Genomic DNA, 17,386 nt, shown 5'->3' on the forward strand with positions numbered 1-17,386 from the left:
TAATCACTGTTATGGTGACACACATTAGAGTTAAACCTCTGTTAATTCTCAATAAAAACTTTTATAGATGTCTAACAGTGATAAGTGAAGCTGGTAATTAAGTTTGTAGAGTTTTTTAATGCTCCTCTGCTGAGATCCTGAGAGATTTAATGTCTTCTTTTATCACAGCAGTTCATCAGTGTACTGTTTGAGTAAATGAATTACTCCGGGATATTGGTTTATTTTAACTCAGAGGGAGTGTCAGCCAAATTTAAAAAGTTAACAGCTTAAGTCATTTGTGGATTAATGTATATTGGAGACGTGAACCGTTTAAAATGATTCAGTTCGATTTGGTGAACTGGTTCAAGAAGATCTGGTGACATCGAGTGATTCGTTTGCGAACTGGATATCACAAACGGCTTTGTTTTGAACTGTCTTACAACAGACATGGAAGAGAAGACAATGCTGAATAAAGTTGTAGATTTTGCTATTTTTGGACCAAAATGTATTTTCAATGCTTCAACAAATCCTAACTGACCCTCTGATGTCCCATGGACTACTTTGATGATGTTTTTCTTACCTTTCTGGACATGGATAGTATACCGTACACACAGCTTCAATGGAGGGACTGAGAGCTCTCGGACTAAATCTAAAATATCTTAATCTGTGTTCTGAAGATAAACGGAGGTCTTACGGGTTTGGAACGACATAAGGGTGAGTTATTAATGACATAATTTTCATTTTTGGGTGAACTATCCCTTTAAGATACAAAAATACAAGCACATAAGAATTAAAGACAATAAGGGGACAATTCAGGGGGATCATTTATTCATGCCACGATGCATGCTGGGAGTCATGGATGAGTTTTGTCCATAGACAGTAGAAGAAATGGACACAGCGAAGGATTCAGAGGAGACAAGTGAAGTCAATTAGGAGCACGCACTTCCTGGGGGTCGAGCGTACTGCGCAGACTCAAACTGAACTTGATGATGTAGATGTCACGTGAGCACAATTGTAAGTCTTCTAATAGCTGTGCCAAGCGAAATCTGAAGCACCCACCGAATCTTGCAGATGTTGTTGAATAATTTTGTCCCGTGTCTTTTATGGACTCTCTATGGGCTTCCCCTTTGACTTCATGCCTCCACGTCCCCCTGATAGCCTCATAGACAATAAAAGATTGCCTGCGAGCTTCTCCTCCTGTCCATACGGTAATTTCTCTACTGTGCGACAGAGAGTCGCCATTATGACGCAATCGTTAGCCTATTTTTTTTTACAAAAACTGCTTCTACGGGACCATAACGTAAGATCATCTTTAGGTAACGTAAGCCTTTTATACATTTTCATGTTTCTTTAGAAATAATTAATGGACAAATGGAGTCTTTAAACACCTCATATGTAAAGTTATTCGCTGTCAAAGTGACGCCAAAATGAATGGGAGTCAATGGAATGCTAACAGCAGGTGGGGGTCCGCTAGCCAATGGCAGCGCCCAGGGGTGCTTTAATAAAATATGAAACATATGAATATGAAACTTGCCCCCTTGGTTTTGTCCTGTTCTGGTGCCCAGCATACATTACATCATGAAACTTTTGATTGTCACCATTGTTGAGATTCATATGCTGATTGTTGATGTCTCTCTTTGAGTGTCATTAGCATGACAATTCAATAGAAGAACCAGAATGTTTTTAATTATTATTTACTGGTTGTCATATTACTGATCAATCTCAAACCGCAAATCACAAAACGAGTACATACAATACTAAAATCAGATGTAGTTCTTGTGTGTGTCTTGTTTCTTTTTTTTTCAGTGATTCTGCTTGTTAACAGTAGCTGAACATTTTAAGTAGTGTATACTTTAAGCATTCGTTCTTAAAAAAAAACACACTGAAATCAATGAGTATTACATGCCACCCCTGAAAAAAAGTTCTGGTGATGCCCCAGTATCTAAAGTCAAATTTGGTCATGGAGTGCCAGTGTCCCTGCAGAGTTTAGCTCCAACCGGCCTGTATCCTTCTTGCAGAAGTGGGTCTTTCAAGACACAAGCAAGTCAATCAATCAATCACCTTTATTTATATAGTGCTTTAAACAAAATACATTGCGTCAAAGCACTGAACAACATTCATTTGGAAAACAGTGTCTCAATAATGCAAAATGATAGTTAAAGGCTCAGTTGGGGGGCCAGTTCTCCTCTGACCAGACGAAACCAGTAGTTCAATTCCAGACTGCAGCAAAGTCAGATTGTGCAGAAGAATCATCTGTTTCCTGTGGTCTTGTCCTGGTGGTCCTCTGAGACAAGGTCTTTACAGGGGATCTGTATCTGGGGCTCTAGTTGTCCTGGTCTCCGCTGTCTTTCAGGGCAGTAGAGGTCCTTTCTAGGTGCTGATCCACCATCTGGTCTGGATACGTACTGGATCCGGGTGACTGCAGTGACCCTCTGATCTGGATACAGACTGGATCTGGTGGCTACGGTGACCTCGGAACAAGAGAGAAACAGACTAATATTAGCGTAGATCCCATTCTTCTAATGATGTAGAAAGTACGGTGTTATGTGAAGTGTTTCCGGTTCCGGTTTACCTAATTAATGCAGCCTAAAAATCCTTTAATGGATTTGGATATTAAAAGCATATTAGTATGTTATGTGTAAGAAAAGAGAAACATAAGAACTACAACTGACAGATGAAATCAACTAAACACACACACAAATACAATGCCACCATAATTGTGGCCAAGGTTTTGCTTTATTTGTTCTCTTGGCCCTTTTACAGACTGAAAGTAATTTAAATCTTAGTAACTGCAATGTTGTTTCACAATGAATATTTGTACATTGCTGAATCAAATCTTGAAATAGCAGATGTTACTCTTTCTGATTATAACTCGGGCAGCGCTGGACTGGGACAAAAAATCAGCCCTGGACTTCATCCAGACCGGCCCACTATGCATGTAAACATGCGTGCACGCACACACACACACACACACACACACACACACACACACATTACATGTCTATACATAAAATTACTGATTAGAATGTACTACTATCAAAACCAAGAAAAAAATATTAAAATAATAAACAAAGAAGATGCAAATGATTTTATCAGGCTTTATTTTAAATATCTAAAGGTCTTAATTGATGTGCTTCTTATTAATCTAATAGTGCAGCAACATAACACTTTTTTTTATATATTAATTTTACACATATTACCTCTGACCTGTTGGCTGCATAAAGTAGGCTAGAGCTAAGACCATGATCTACAGTAAACGTGATTTATAAAGACCACTGATCTACAATAAAATAAGAGTAATTAAGACAAAGAACATTGTGTAGTGATTTATTTTAAATTTTAAATTCTTAACATCATCAAAGGCCTTTAAAAATCCTTGAAGTAGACTGGCTTATATATTCAAATGCAGAGCTCGATGCAAGGGTTCAAAACTGTACTTGCCCTGCAAAAAATAAATACATAAAAATAAAATTGCTATTGCTTTCTTTGTAAATAAGCTGCAATCTCATTTCACAATTCCAATTTCAATACCACAATAAACACTATTAAGTTCAAACATTAATGAAGACAAGTGAACAGTCAGTTATAAAATAAGAAAAAAAGATCATAAATAGCACCATTTTCAAGAGCAGTGAGTTATTTCTCTTTGTCTTTTGTTCACATTAATGACACAGACCGACAGTAGGTATAAGGCTTCTGCCTGGCACTTTAAGAGATTTTTTTCTCAATCGATTACAAATGGAAAAAATATATCTCACATAAATGCTGTAAATATACAGAGACGTAGAGCATCAGCTGGTATTATTAAATGTTAAAAATAATTAAATGTAATGCAGATTTCATTATAATAACAATTATTTAATGACAGGTGAAAATATAATAAATATGTACTATAGTGCACATATTTAGCAAAATACTCCTTTCTTACGGCTATTTTTCAATCTCAGCTAACCTTGCTATGGTCTTTAAATGGCTTTCTTGAGGTAAATGTAACTTTCTGTGATAATTGTTCTCCTGCTGTTTTGTCTGATGACTGATTGATCGATAATATTTATGAGGCATATATACATTTCGGTAAGTTGTACTGTATCTTTAAACAGAAAGTAACAGATGATCGGTTTACTTGAAGTGAGGCGCTAAAGCGATCTGTCACGTCACATTTTCTGACGCCAAAACGGTATTGTCTGAATTTTGTAATAAAATGGACTGAACCTGAGAGCTGAGAATTGTAAATGTAATTTATATAGATCAGTGAGTGGTGGCATATTACAGCTGGAATATCCTAACTTTTTGAAGCAAAACAATGCAGTAGCCTCCGTGTATCATTACATATCTGTCTCACCTCAGCAGTCAAGTCCCTCCCTGCTGACGTCTTCACTTAAGTCTTTTGCCTTCCAGCAAATAACTTATATATCTTGACACATTTGGTGGCATCTGCCTCAAGTGCTTGTCGTTTTCTCTCTCTCAACGTTCGGCCCCTCCATTACGCTTAGATATTTTATTATTTAACATATTGAATTTCGTTGCAGTTGTAAAGTGGCCGCTTTTCAAGGCTAGAACTTGATTCTGATTGGCCAGTGAGCAGTGAACACGTCTCGCAGCTCGCATCAGCATCATGCGCACGCGTCGTTTTATCTGTTCTTTATACTGCTTTTTGTAATGTTTTAAATAAATTTTTGTGACTAACGTAAAAAAAAAAGCATCATGCAGCTTCATGTGAGAGACAAATAAGGCTGGAATTGTACCATACAACAATATAATTACGATTATTAATGATTTAAAAACAAAATACATTACGCACCGGCCCAACCAGACCGCGGCCCACCGGGAATCTCCCGGTAGTCCGATTGGCCAGTACATGCCTGAACTCGTGATGAATCAACATCTTAAAGTAAAAGAGAGAACTGCAGCAGGGTTAAGAAACTGCATTGCAGCTTGATACGCTTTGTTGATCGTCACCATTATTGAGAATCATATGCTGGTTCTTGATGTCTTTTTGTGTCCAAAAGTGCTTTACATAAATGTATTTACTGTAATTCTTAGAACAGTACTTTATTTGCTTCCTGTGAAAACCCAAGCATAAAAGAATATTAGTTTGAAAGCATTTAGACCAACACATGATGACTAAATCATCATATAAAAACGGCTAATAGCTCTTCTTGATTTTATATTATCACTAGAGAAAAATGTTAAAGGTCAAGAGCATAACTAGATCAAACACTGATCTCCATTACGGATGCATAATTTTAACCAATAAAAGTAACTTCTAGTAATCCTAAAAACACTGATTAGCGTGTTCAGGTGTGTTTGATCAGAGTTGGGGCTAAACTCTGCAGGGCTCTGGCCCTCCAGGACCGAGTTTGCCCATTCCTGATCTAGAGCCACAATCTAATGTGTTGAACTGCTACCACTGAAGAAACAGTACTGCAATTTCACAGACGGTGACATGATGAGACTATGATGCATTGGTGTCTCTTTTATTATCGTTGCCTTATCTTATGAGAAATAAATATTTTTGACAGCAGATATGCTTCATACGACAGGTGCTTCAGACTGAGAGATCATGCAAACAGTAGTTGAGACACACAGATGTTAGATTGTTTCAGTGCTGTAACTGTTCCAGTATGTTGAATGGATTTCCCCGCAATCACCATTACTATGCAATGATAGCATTTCTGCATACCATAAATACTCTTCTATACTGTAAGAGTAGCACTGAATGCTTTAGCAGTGGGTTCCCGGTTTCTTTTTTCTGAAGTGATTTTGCCATCCACAGACATGACTGCACTTAAACTTAGTTCACCCTATTCTTGTCTATCTACAACAATGTCTCATTTTGTAATTATATTTGTAAAACATAATCCAAATGAATTAACACACATTTGAATTACTGATATTCATATTTAGGTCAATGAAATTCATTATCAGACACACTAATACATAGAAAATCTGACAAAAATGACATACAATTAAATTCCTTTAAGGCTTGTCCAGTCATTTAACTTAAGACAAATAGATGAAAATTACACATTTACATATCATGAACAACTACAAAAAACTTTTGGAGAAAACAGTGTGGAATTTTACAAATATATATATATATATATATATATATATATATATATATATATATATATATATATATATATATATATATATATATTTATATATATATATATATATATATATATATATATAATTTCTTTTACTGAAATTCAAAAACACAAAACAGTTCACCATGTCCTCGAGACATATAACAGTAAATCCACATAAGGATACAATAACTACATAAAAATTAATTAAAAGGGCATCACAAACATTTTTCACTATTAATTTAGCTGTGCTGATGACATTGACTGCACAGCAAAATCCCCAGTGTTAATTTAACACTCTTGAGTGTGGACTCATATAAACACTGAAGCAGTGTTAAAAGTAACACTGAAGCAGAGTTGAAGTTAATGAGATAATTAAGAAGTTAATTGAGTTATGATTGAGCATTATTGAAGACACCTGATGTTAACAAGCAGAATCACCAAACAAGAAAAATCCCAATTTGTGTGTCACCATTATAGTGGTCAGTGTTTGCTTTAATTGGGATCTTGGCTTGTAACTTTTTAATTTTCAAATTTGTGGCAAGCCAAGAGTAAAAATCATCTGGTGGTGATGTCATGCAGTTGATTGCTGGCAGATCATTTCAGTTTCATATATGAAGGGTTTTTCCAGGGATATCTTTTTGGACATAGCTTACATGCTCATCTACTGACGTTAACTGTGTACGTTTCTTTATTATTCAATACATATTTTTACATCCTTTAAAGATAACAGATTATCGTTCAGCAATCAGTTTCGGTTCTTTCATCTGTGAGATCAGCATGACTCCGCACGTGCTGTCTGTCTGACACTGGTTATCTAATACTGTCTGCATATTTCTTCTGCCTGGAACTGCTCAGTCACAAACACTGTAATGTAAATATGTATGTGTGTTATGATGTCAGATGATGATGTTGCTCTTGAAAAACCAGTTTTTTGTTTCCTGTATTGCTTCTGATTTATTTGAAGTTCGGAGAAAAACATTTGCATTGATGAGTTTCAGAGGCGCCAGTTCAGACATGAAACAAGAAACCCAAACCTCATTCAAGGTAAGTTAATAAATATTAAATATTTACATGGATTTAAAGTTTACTTTGTTTAAAGATCATTATCATTCATGGCAAATTAGTAAATCTATATAGATTTAAAAGTGTCATGTAGCAGTCTATACCATCAGACAGTAATGAGCCAATGTGTCACAATAGGTTTTTTTTTATAGTTTGAAGAAACTGACAAAAATTACACAGAACAGATGACTGTATCTCTGTCCTCTTTATTAATACACATTTATTTTTTTACATGAATTTTTTTACATGATCAAGCTTGAATTTCTTCTGTCTTCCTGCTTTTGTGTAAAACTTTTGTTTAACTGCTAATAGCTCTCAATCACTAATGCTTCATCAACACTTAATTAAACACTTAATTATCTCATTAACTTCAGCACTGCTTCAGTGTTATTTTAAATGTCTGTAGGTTGGGACAATATGCACTCTGAACAGAGCTGTTTTAAAACTGGTGATTTTGCTGTGTGAGTGAATCCTAAACTGAACATTGGAAAGGAAATGCAAATATTTGATTGTCAAGGAGTAAAACTACTTCAGATCTTGTTCTTGTCCTGCAGAAGTGAATCATTGAAGAATGATGGCATCTGTTAAAGAGCTGATTGTGAATACACTGAATAGACTTGGAAAAGATGATCTGAAGAAGTTTCAGTGGTTCTTGAACAATCGTAAACCGCAGGGTATTCCAAAAGCTGAAATAGAGAATGCAGATGTTTTAGACACAGTGGACAAGATTGTGGAGCGTTTTGGACCAGAAGAAGCTGTGAAGATCACAATCAACATCCTGAGGAAGATGAATCAGAACCTTCTGGCTGAGGAGTCAGAGAACAAATACAAGGAAGGTAACATGTTAAACTGTTTAGAAGTGTTAGGGGTGGTTTACATGTTATATCTTTTGCGTGTTCAAGTCAGTTATTTCAAATGTATATGAGCGGCAAAAAATATAATTAATATTATATTAATATTAATATAATATGAAAAATATAATTAAGTTAAGGTAAAAAGCTAAATAATCAAGCTCGTATTCTACATCTAGAATATTTTTTTTTTGTATTGCATGTATTTTCCAAGCATATGACATTCAGACCAGAGGTGGGTAATCCAGGGGTCAGAAAGTAAATGTCCTGCCATGTTTTTGTTCCACCCATAAACTCAGCAGCTGATTTCATCAGAGGAGGAAACAAGTCATTCTTTCCAAGTCACAAACTAGTCTTGAGTCAAATCCCAAGTTAAGGTTAATGAGATAATTAAGTAACTAATTAAATGATTATTGTGCATTAATGATTAACACCTGCTGTTATTGAGAACTACAGAAGGTCAGATGCTGATGTTTTATTGGTTAAATGATGCCACCATCATGGAGATCAGTGTTTGATGAAGTTGTGTTCTTGACCCTTGACTCGTTGTGTCAGATCTCTCTCTGTATGTGGTGATGTGGAGAAAAAGGGTCTGTGATTATATGAAGTCACCATGAGCTGGTTTAACTATATCTCAAATGATTTTTTGCATGTTTAGCTTTTGAGTAATCCCAGTGAAATTACAGCATACACACACAAAAAAGCTTTGCTCTAATTTCTACAGGTAGCGAATCTTAAATTTGTGTAACACATATAGAAATCTGAACTCCAGTGCTTGCTTTTTAAACACACACACATATGTCAAGAACCAGCATATGAATCTCTACAATGGTGACAATCAACAAAACGCTTCATGTTGCAATACATGAAAGACTCCCATAATGCACTGCAGTATGAATAATTATTTTCACCACTGTTGAGGATCACACGATAAATGGTCATGGCTAAATACCTAATCCTAAATTGCCCGTTTTTTATTCCTTAATATTGAAGTATTATGGTGGCATTTACGTAATGAGCTTTCTCTCTTTTTTGTGACCGTGACATACTGTTAAAGGCATAGTTCACCAAAAAATGACTGAAAATTATGTCACTAATAACTCACTCTCATGTTGTTCTAAACCAGTAAGACCTCCGTTTATCTACGGAACACAGTTTAAGATATTTTAGATTTAGTCTGAGAGCTCTCAGTCCCTCTCGGCTCGGTGTTCATCTTCGGTTCTCTCTTCACAGCAGTTCAGTCAGTGTACTGTTTGAGTAAATTAATTACTCCGGGATATTGGTTTGTTTGAACTCAGAGGGAGTGCCAACCACATTAAAAAAAGTTAACAGCTCAAGTCATTTGTGGATTAATGTTTATTGGAGACGGAACCATTTAAAATGATTCAGTTCGATTTGGTGAACTGATTCAAGAAGATCCGGTTTACTTCGAGTGATTCGTTCGCGAACTGGATATGACTACACTGCAGAATAAAGTCGTAGTTTTTGTTATTTGATTTAAAATGTATTTTCGATGCTTCAACAAATTCGAACTGACCCTCTGGTGTCACATGGACTTACTTTGATGTTTTTCTTACCTTTCTGGACATGGACAGAATACCGTTCACACAGTTTCAATGGAGGAACCGAAAGCTCTCGGACTAAATCAAAAATATTTTAAACTGTGTTCCGAAGATAAACGGAGGTCTTATGGGTTTGGAACGACATGAGGGTGAGTTATTAATGACAATTTTCATTTTTGGGTGAACTATCCCAAGTCAGCGAGTGAAGGAAGCTCCGGCATTTTAGCAATGACTCATCTGAACACCACTGTTTGGCCAATACTTTCATAAGCTCAACAGAATCTTGTGTGATTGCTTATAATGCGCAGTGCTGTAAAAACGTGCTTGTCTCTGGCTCCGTGAATGCAGATCTGAATTTAGCAGCTGATGATATAACTCACTGAGTTCTCACGCCGGTGTGATTGCAACAAATATAGACAATATTAATCACTATTTGTTTGTGTTTAACAAAAACAATATCACAGCAGCTAAAATAGACAAAAGATAGAATAAGACTTAAGAGTGCAACTAATGAAAACACTAATCACTGTTATGGTGAAACACATTAGAGTTAAACCTCTGTTAATTCTCAATAAAACATTTTTTTTAGATGTCTAACAGAAATAACGTCAGTCTGGTTAGTAATAAGTGAAGCTGTTAAAGCTTTTTGTGGAGATGTTTAATCCTTCTCTGGTGAGATCTTGAGAGATTTAATGTCTTCTTTTATCTTCAATTGATTTCATCTAAGGTTGTGGCTGAAGTCAGTTGTAGTTCTTGTGTTTCTGCTCATCTCTTTTTCTGTTCTCTTCTTTCCTTCAGTGATTCTGCTTGTTAACAGGCTTATTAAGGCTGAAATTACTTCATATTTAATATACACAGATTTTGTGGCTCAGATAAGGTCCAGTTCTGGTAAATTTCTTTTCTCTTGGTTGACATGTGGCATTGCTATGGCCTGCTTGTGGCTCAAATCTGGCAAACAGGAGTGGTCCACCCAAGTGCCATCATTCCATGCTGCATGTGGGCCAGATCATCTTTCCACGGGTGCCAGATGTGGGCCGGATCTGGGCCGACACAATGTTGCTATGTGGGGAGGTTTTCTGTTTATCAACAGATGGTATTTGTAAAGAGGCTCAGAGACAAGATTATGCTTTACATATAGATTTGATTAAAATTAGAGATTATTTACTTTTTTCCATCCCCATCTTTCTCAAAGATTCAACTGCAGAAAGTCAACATGATCTCCATGATTACGGAAAGATCAGTTTCAACCTGAAGAAGAAATTACAACAGGACTACAGCCAGATACTGGTTGGTAGTTCACAAACAGGTCATCAGAAATATCTGAGTGATATTTACACTGATCTATATATGGTGAAGAATGAGACTGGAGGAATAGTGACTGAACACGAGGTGAGACAGATTGAACTGAATATCCACCACATTACTGAGAAGGACCCCACAGTCTTGATTAATGACCTGTTCAAAGTCCAGTATGATACTGGTCGAAGAAACCGGAAAGTGCTGACGATGGGAATCGCAGGGGTGGGAAAGACCATCTCTGTTAATAAATTCATTCTTGACTGGGCTGAAGGAAAAGAAAATCAGGACATACTCTTCATATTTCCTCTTCCATTCCGTAGACTGAACATGAATACAAAAAAGGAGAGTCTCATGGGACTGCTAAACAAATGCTTCTTTAGTGGTCCTGAAGAACTGCCCTCTCTTCCTGAAGATGACGGTAAGGTCATGTTTATCTTTGATGGGCTGGATGAATGTCGCTTCTCATTGAAGTTTAAAGAGGACTACACATTAAAAGATGTGCATGAACAAGAAACAGTGAGTAAGATAGTTACAAGCCTGATTGCAAGAGATCTGGTTCCTTCTTCTCTCATCTGGATCACATCCAGACCAGCAGCAGCATGTCAGATACCACGAGAGTACATTGATCAGGTGACAGAGGTGCGAGGATTCAACGATGAGCAAAAAGAAAAATACTTCCTCAAAAACTGCAGTCCTGAGCTTGCTGGAAGCATCATCCGTCACATCAGGAAATCCAGGAGTCTGTACATAATGTGCCACATCCCCATCTTCTGCTGGATCTCTCTCACTGTTCTTCAGCCTCTGCTTGCTGGAGAGAGCAATGACAAAACACTTACAACTCTCACAGAGATGTACACAAGCTTCTTATACTCTCAGCGGCGAGAGATGAAAAGAAAATACTGCGATGATCCTGGACCTAAGCCCAAACTCACGTCTTTTGATAAGATTGCTCTGAAGCTTGGGAAACTGGCGTTTAAACAGCTACAGAAAGGAAATCTGATTTTCTACGAAGAAGACATTGAGGAGTGTGGACTAGATGTCAGTGAAGGGTTGGTATTCTCTGGGTTATGTACTCAGATCTTTCAGATGGAAAAGGCTGTGCCAGAGAGAAACATTTACAGCTTTGTACATCTCAGTATTCAAGAGTTTCTCGCTGCTCTTTATGTGTTTTTCAAATATAAATGCTATGGAAGAAATCCATTTCTTCAATCATGGAGGGAAAAACTGACATGGAAAGTCTCCAAAACGTCCTTATTTGACCTTCATAAAGCTGCAGTAAACAAAGCTTTACAAAGTAAAGATGGACACCTGGATCTTTTCCTCCGGTTCTTGCTGGGTCTCTCACTGGAGTCCAATCAGAGTGACCTGAAGGAACTGCTGCCAAAACTGGAAATAAAACCCAAGAATGTCAAAGACATTACTGACTATATCAAACAGACAATAGAGACAGAGAAATCAGTGGACAGGATCATCAATCTCCTTCACTGCCTAATTGAACTGAAAGACGACACTATGGAGGACATCCAGGAATATCTGAGCTCAGAAAATATTTCAGCACAGCATCTCTCCTCTGCTCAGTGGTCGGCTCTGATGTTTATACGTCTGATGTCAGATGAGAATTTTGAACTGCAGGAACACAGCAGATCTGAAGAAGCACAGGGGTTGCCCGTGGCTGACGACAGCAGGAGAGCACTGTAAGATTAAACTTTTCAATCATTTATATGCATGACTGATTTTATATTTTTCAGCTGGCCTTAATTTTACAAGGGTGATGTGTGAGGCATAGTCAAAAATATTAAGGCGCGGTTGATTGGGATTTCCCTATTTTAAATTTAGTGTTTAATGTTACTGTTTGATCTCCAGGAACATGAAACGAAGGGGTCAGTGTTATGCTTCTTTAAGCACACTAGATGATTTTCAAATCTTATCCGATTTTAAATCCATTGGAAACTGCAGGCATGAAAACAGTCTCAACCAATTCTTAGCCTTATGATCCTCTAAACGCACACATGAGGATGATAAACCAGATCGCGAGACATTTGTTTACTGTAGTTTGACGTATCGAGGAGTATTTATGTGCCAAATACATTCCTTTAGGGTTCGTATATTTATATATGAATTGATGTATGAACAATTTATTTATTTATTTATTTATTTTTTATGGACCCATGAAGGGCAAAATTCCTTTTATGGGGACTTCTTTTGGAAGACATCAGCCAGATCAACAGGAAAAGCTTTATTCGTCAGTGCTGTAGAGGACTTTCTCAAAAGATTTGTAATTTTGTTTTCAGACCACGAAATCACTACACAGCAAAACCCTGAGTGTGGACTCACATAAACACTGAAGCAGTGTTAAAAGTAACACTGAAGCAGAGTTGAAGTTAATGAGATAATTAAGAAGTTAATTGACTTATGATTGACCATTATTGAAGACACCTGATGTTAACAAGCAGAATCACCAAACGAGAAAATCACAATTTGTGTGTCACCATTATAGTGATCAGTGTTTTCTTTAGTTGGGATCTTGACCATTCAGTTGTTAACTTTAGATTTTGTGGGGCTGTGTTAACAGAGTTATAACAGACAGACCAGAGCCAAGGCAATCTTATGGATTGGTTTGTGATTTGGACTAATTGTTATGGAGCGACCTGAATGGCTGAGTTCAGGTTCCTTTACGGTATACATAAATTAGGTGGATAAAAAGTGATCCAGCATTACTGGCGTAATATGAGATGTTTTTAAAAGTTAGTTCTACATAAAAAAAAGAGTTCTTTAGTTTAGATAAACAGACATCAAGAATCAGCGTGACCATCAAAAAAACATGTTGTAGCCAACAAAAACTCATCCATGGCTCCCATCATGCATTGCGGCATGAATAAATTATGAGCTTTTTTAGAATATAGTTTTGTGATGTTCAGAGTAGATCTGTTTATCTGGATATGCTGTTTGTCACCGTTGTAGAGATTCATACGCTTATTCTTGTTATCTGTGTGTGCCTAAAAATGAAAACTCTTCAAAAAAAAAAAAAAAAAAACGGTTGCACAAGAGATGCTTACAATTTGTATAGAAAATACAGACTCTTTCGATGTCGAATGAAAGCTGTTACAATCAATAATGATCGATAATAAGAGAAAAACCTGTAAAGGAGTTCAGTGATTAAGGTCAAGTAACAATTACATTAAAAAATAATTATCACCACCCAATGATTTTTACTCTTGGCTTGACACACAAATCTGAAAATTAAAAAGTTACAAGCCAAGATCCCAATTAAAGCAAACACTGACCACTATAATGGTGACACACAAATTGTGATTTTCTCGTTTGTTGATTCTGCTTGTTAACATCAGGTGTCTTCAATAATGGTCAATCATAACTCAGTTAACTTCTTAATTATCTCATTAACTTCAACTCTGCTTCAGTGTTATCTTTAACACTGCTTCAGTGTTTATATGAGTCCACACTCAGAGTGTTAAATTAACACTGGAGATTTTGCTGCGTAGCATTCAACAAAAAAGCTCACCCAAAATACTTGTTTAGAGCAATTGAAAGAATACAGTAACCAATGTAAACTTCAGGGCTTTAAGCAAATACAGAGAGTGCTTTTCCAAAAAAATAAATAAATAAAAATTAGTGGGAGCCAGCAGCCTGTCATGGAGAAAAAAAAAATCTCTGAACGCTCCACGTGAAACTTTGGCGTTCCGCCCTTTTTCAGAGAGAGAGAGAGAGAGAGAGAGAGCAAGACGGCGCTCGTGTAGTTTGAAGACTTTGGTGTTTCTCCCTTTTTCTATCGTGTTTAATGATTTTGATTAATATGCACAAGGGAGCATATTAGAGCAAGAAGTGCTCATGGTGTTTGAAGACTGTGAGTGCGTGTGCAGCCGGGGCTCTCTCTCGTACGTAGCAGTCATTTCTACATCACTCACCGATCAAATAAGGCTTTGAGAGCCGCAAAAAAAAAAAAAAAGATCAATGCAGAAAAAACCCTGGATTGGTTATATAACGTTGGAAAGAATGTTGATCCGGCCATCGCGTATATTCAGCGCATATAAGGTAAACGTTTTGCAAACGTTTTTATAGAAATAAAAACCAGTCGACGAATCGATGCGCATATTTTGCATCGACGTATATTTTGCTTCAACGTATTTTTTGCGTCGACGTCATCGATGACCTTGACACGTTGTCCCAGCCCTAATCTATATCTTTATTAATTCGTAATAATATTTTTTTTAGACACATAAAATTCAAAAAGTTTAGTAATGCGCAAAGTTGGTGATGCTGTTTGTGGAGATGGTTTATCATCTGCTGAGATCTTGAGCGATTTAATATATTTTATTTCAGTTGATTTCTTCTAAGGCTGTGGCTGAAGTCAGTAGTTCTTGTGTTTCTCTTTTCTTCAGTGATTCTGCTTGTTAACATCCAGTGTTCATCACTTATGATCAATCAGCACTTAATTAATCACATAATTATCTCATGAATATTGACACTGCTTCAGTGTTACTTTAACACTCTTTTAGAGTGGGACCATATATGCTCCGAGCTATGTTAATTGTTAACACTCTGGCTTTTACTGTGTAGTTCTTATTCTGTTTAATAAATATAGGGGTCATTTACTACTCTGTATCACTCGTTGCTTTAGGTTAGATCCAACTACACAGCCAACACTAGAAAAGTACTCCGAGCAAGGATTTATAAAGGATTTGTATTTCCATACCCAGCTCTCTCTTTCTGAGTAGCTCTTGCTAACTGCTTGATGTAGTGTCATATGTGGGACACACCGAATAATCTGTTTAGGATTAACATCTTTACAGGAAACGCGTACTAGATCATCTCGTGTTCAAGACATTTTTAATTGTAGCTAAGTTAATTAGTCTATGTGCATCTGCATTATTTTCTCTCCATGACATGAATAAGCAGCATTTTTCTGTGTTATTGAAATTATAGTTAGGATTTTACTACACTTATAATAAACTTCACAGTACAGGGTAATAAGTCATACTGAGTGTGATGACTGTCCTGACAATCAGCATGAGATGAAGTTTAAATGTGTGTTTGTGTGTCTACAGTATGTATCATGGAGTAGAGATCAGAATAACAGCAGAACTTCGAAAGTGTAAGTCTACAAAAACACGTTATGTTTTCATGATCCATCAGGAGGTCAAATGTATCAAGTTTTTATTATACTTGTGGGAACATTTTGTCCCTATTATGTAGGGTTTACCTGATCCCCACACACGCTCATCTTGTTTTGTGTTCAGATGCCTGTGATCTCACACTGGATCCAAACACAGCACACCCTCGACTCATTCTGTATGAGGACAACAGGAAAATTAAACATGTGAACATCCCTCAGTCATATCCTGATCATCCAGAGAGATTTGAGCACCATGAGCAGGTTATGTGTATTGAGAGTCTGACTGGACGCTGTTACTGGGAGGCTGAATGGAGCGGCTGGGTTGACATAGCAGTGACGTATAAAGGAATGGACAAGAAAAGAGGGACTGAAAATTCGTTTGGATCTAATAACAAATCCTGGAGTCTGGACTGCCGTGAAAAACAATTTACCACAAGGCACAATAATAGCAGCACGTATTTACCAGCTCCTTCACCCCCCTCTAATACAATAGGAGTGTATGTGGATGTGTCAGTCGGTTCGCTGTCCTTCTACAGCGTCTCTGACACACACACACTCACACACTTACACACATTCAACACCACATTCACTGAACCCCTCTATGCTGGATTCAGAGTCTATTATGCTTCTTCAGTGTCTCTGTGTCAGATTCAAATAGAGACGTGTAATTAAAACTGAGAGATAAACTTATACAGTAGGTTGTCACCTAAAATGCCTCTTAGCACTGCGTGTACTGCCACCCCAAGGCCACTGAATTAAATACAACACGTACACTCATTTGTGAAATCACCAACATTATAGAAGATTTCTTAGTAAAGCTGGAATTGTGACATTTTCATTTGTTAATGACAGTAAAGTAATTAAATAAACTACTGATAACAATAACAATAACATGCCATTATAAAATAAAATTCTGCACACTTAGTAAACAAACTACAGCTAGTCCAAAATGCAGCAGCAAGAGTTCTTACTAGAACCAGGAAGTATAAACATATTCGTCCGGTCCTGTCCACACTGCACTGGCTCCGTATCAAACATCGTATAGATTTTAAAATATTGTTTATTACTTATAAAGCCCTGAATGGTTTAGCACCTCAGTATTTGAGTGAACTTTAATTGCATTATAGTCCACTGCGTTCTCAAAACTCTGGCCATTTGATAATACCTAGAATATCATAATCAACTGCGGGTGGCAGATCCTTTTCCTAAACTCTGTAACTCTGTCTCCTATACACATAATACATAACACCATATCACTTTTTTTATAATCCAGATCCATTAAAGGATTTCTAGGCTGCATTATTAGGTGAACCGGAAACACTTCCCATAACACCCGATGTACTTGCTACATCATTAGAAGAATGGCATCTACGCTAATATTAGTCTGTTTCTCTCTTATTCCGAGGT

The 17,386-nt window shown here is 36.8% G+C and overlaps 2 protein-coding genes across 2 annotated transcripts; both read left to right on the plus strand.

The window, feature by feature from the left end:
* Nucleotides 1-7,710: 7,710 nt before the first annotated feature.
* LOC127949438 (protein NLRC3-like) lies at nucleotides 7,711-12,546 on the plus strand. Its single transcript, XM_052546734.1, has 2 exons — nucleotides 7,711-7,972; nucleotides 10,742-12,546. The coding sequence occupies exons 1-2, from the start codon at nucleotides 7,711-7,713 to the stop codon at nucleotides 12,544-12,546; spliced, it is 2,067 nt and encodes a 688-aa protein (XP_052402694.1).
* A 2,148-nt stretch (nucleotides 12,547-14,694) lies between these two features.
* Nucleotides 14,695-16,651, plus strand: LOC127948392 (stonustoxin subunit beta-like). The gene is made up of 2 exons (XM_052544829.1): nucleotides 14,695-14,710; nucleotides 16,110-16,651. The coding sequence occupies exons 1-2, from the start codon at nucleotides 14,695-14,697 to the stop codon at nucleotides 16,649-16,651; spliced, it is 558 nt and encodes a 185-aa protein (XP_052400789.1).
* The last annotated feature ends 735 nt before the right edge of the window (nucleotides 16,652-17,386 follow it).

This window comes from Carassius gibelio, chromosome B1 (assembly GCF_023724105.1).
Source record: "Carassius gibelio isolate Cgi1373 ecotype wild population from Czech Republic chromosome B1, carGib1.2-hapl.c, whole genome shotgun sequence".
In the NCBI taxonomy this organism is placed as follows: Eukaryota; Metazoa; Chordata; class Actinopteri; order Cypriniformes; family Cyprinidae; genus Carassius; species Carassius gibelio.

Bases quoted from the DNA above. Each gene is read 5' to 3' on its own strand.
- LOC127949438 (XM_052546734.1), top strand. From the start codon at position 7,711: ATGGCATCTGTTAAAGAGCTGATTGTGAATACACTGAATAGACTTGGA. The intron at 7,973-10,741 runs GTAACATGTTAA...TCTTTCTCAAAG, and splicing joins AGAGAACAAATACAAGGAAG to ATTCAACTGCAGAAAGTCAA.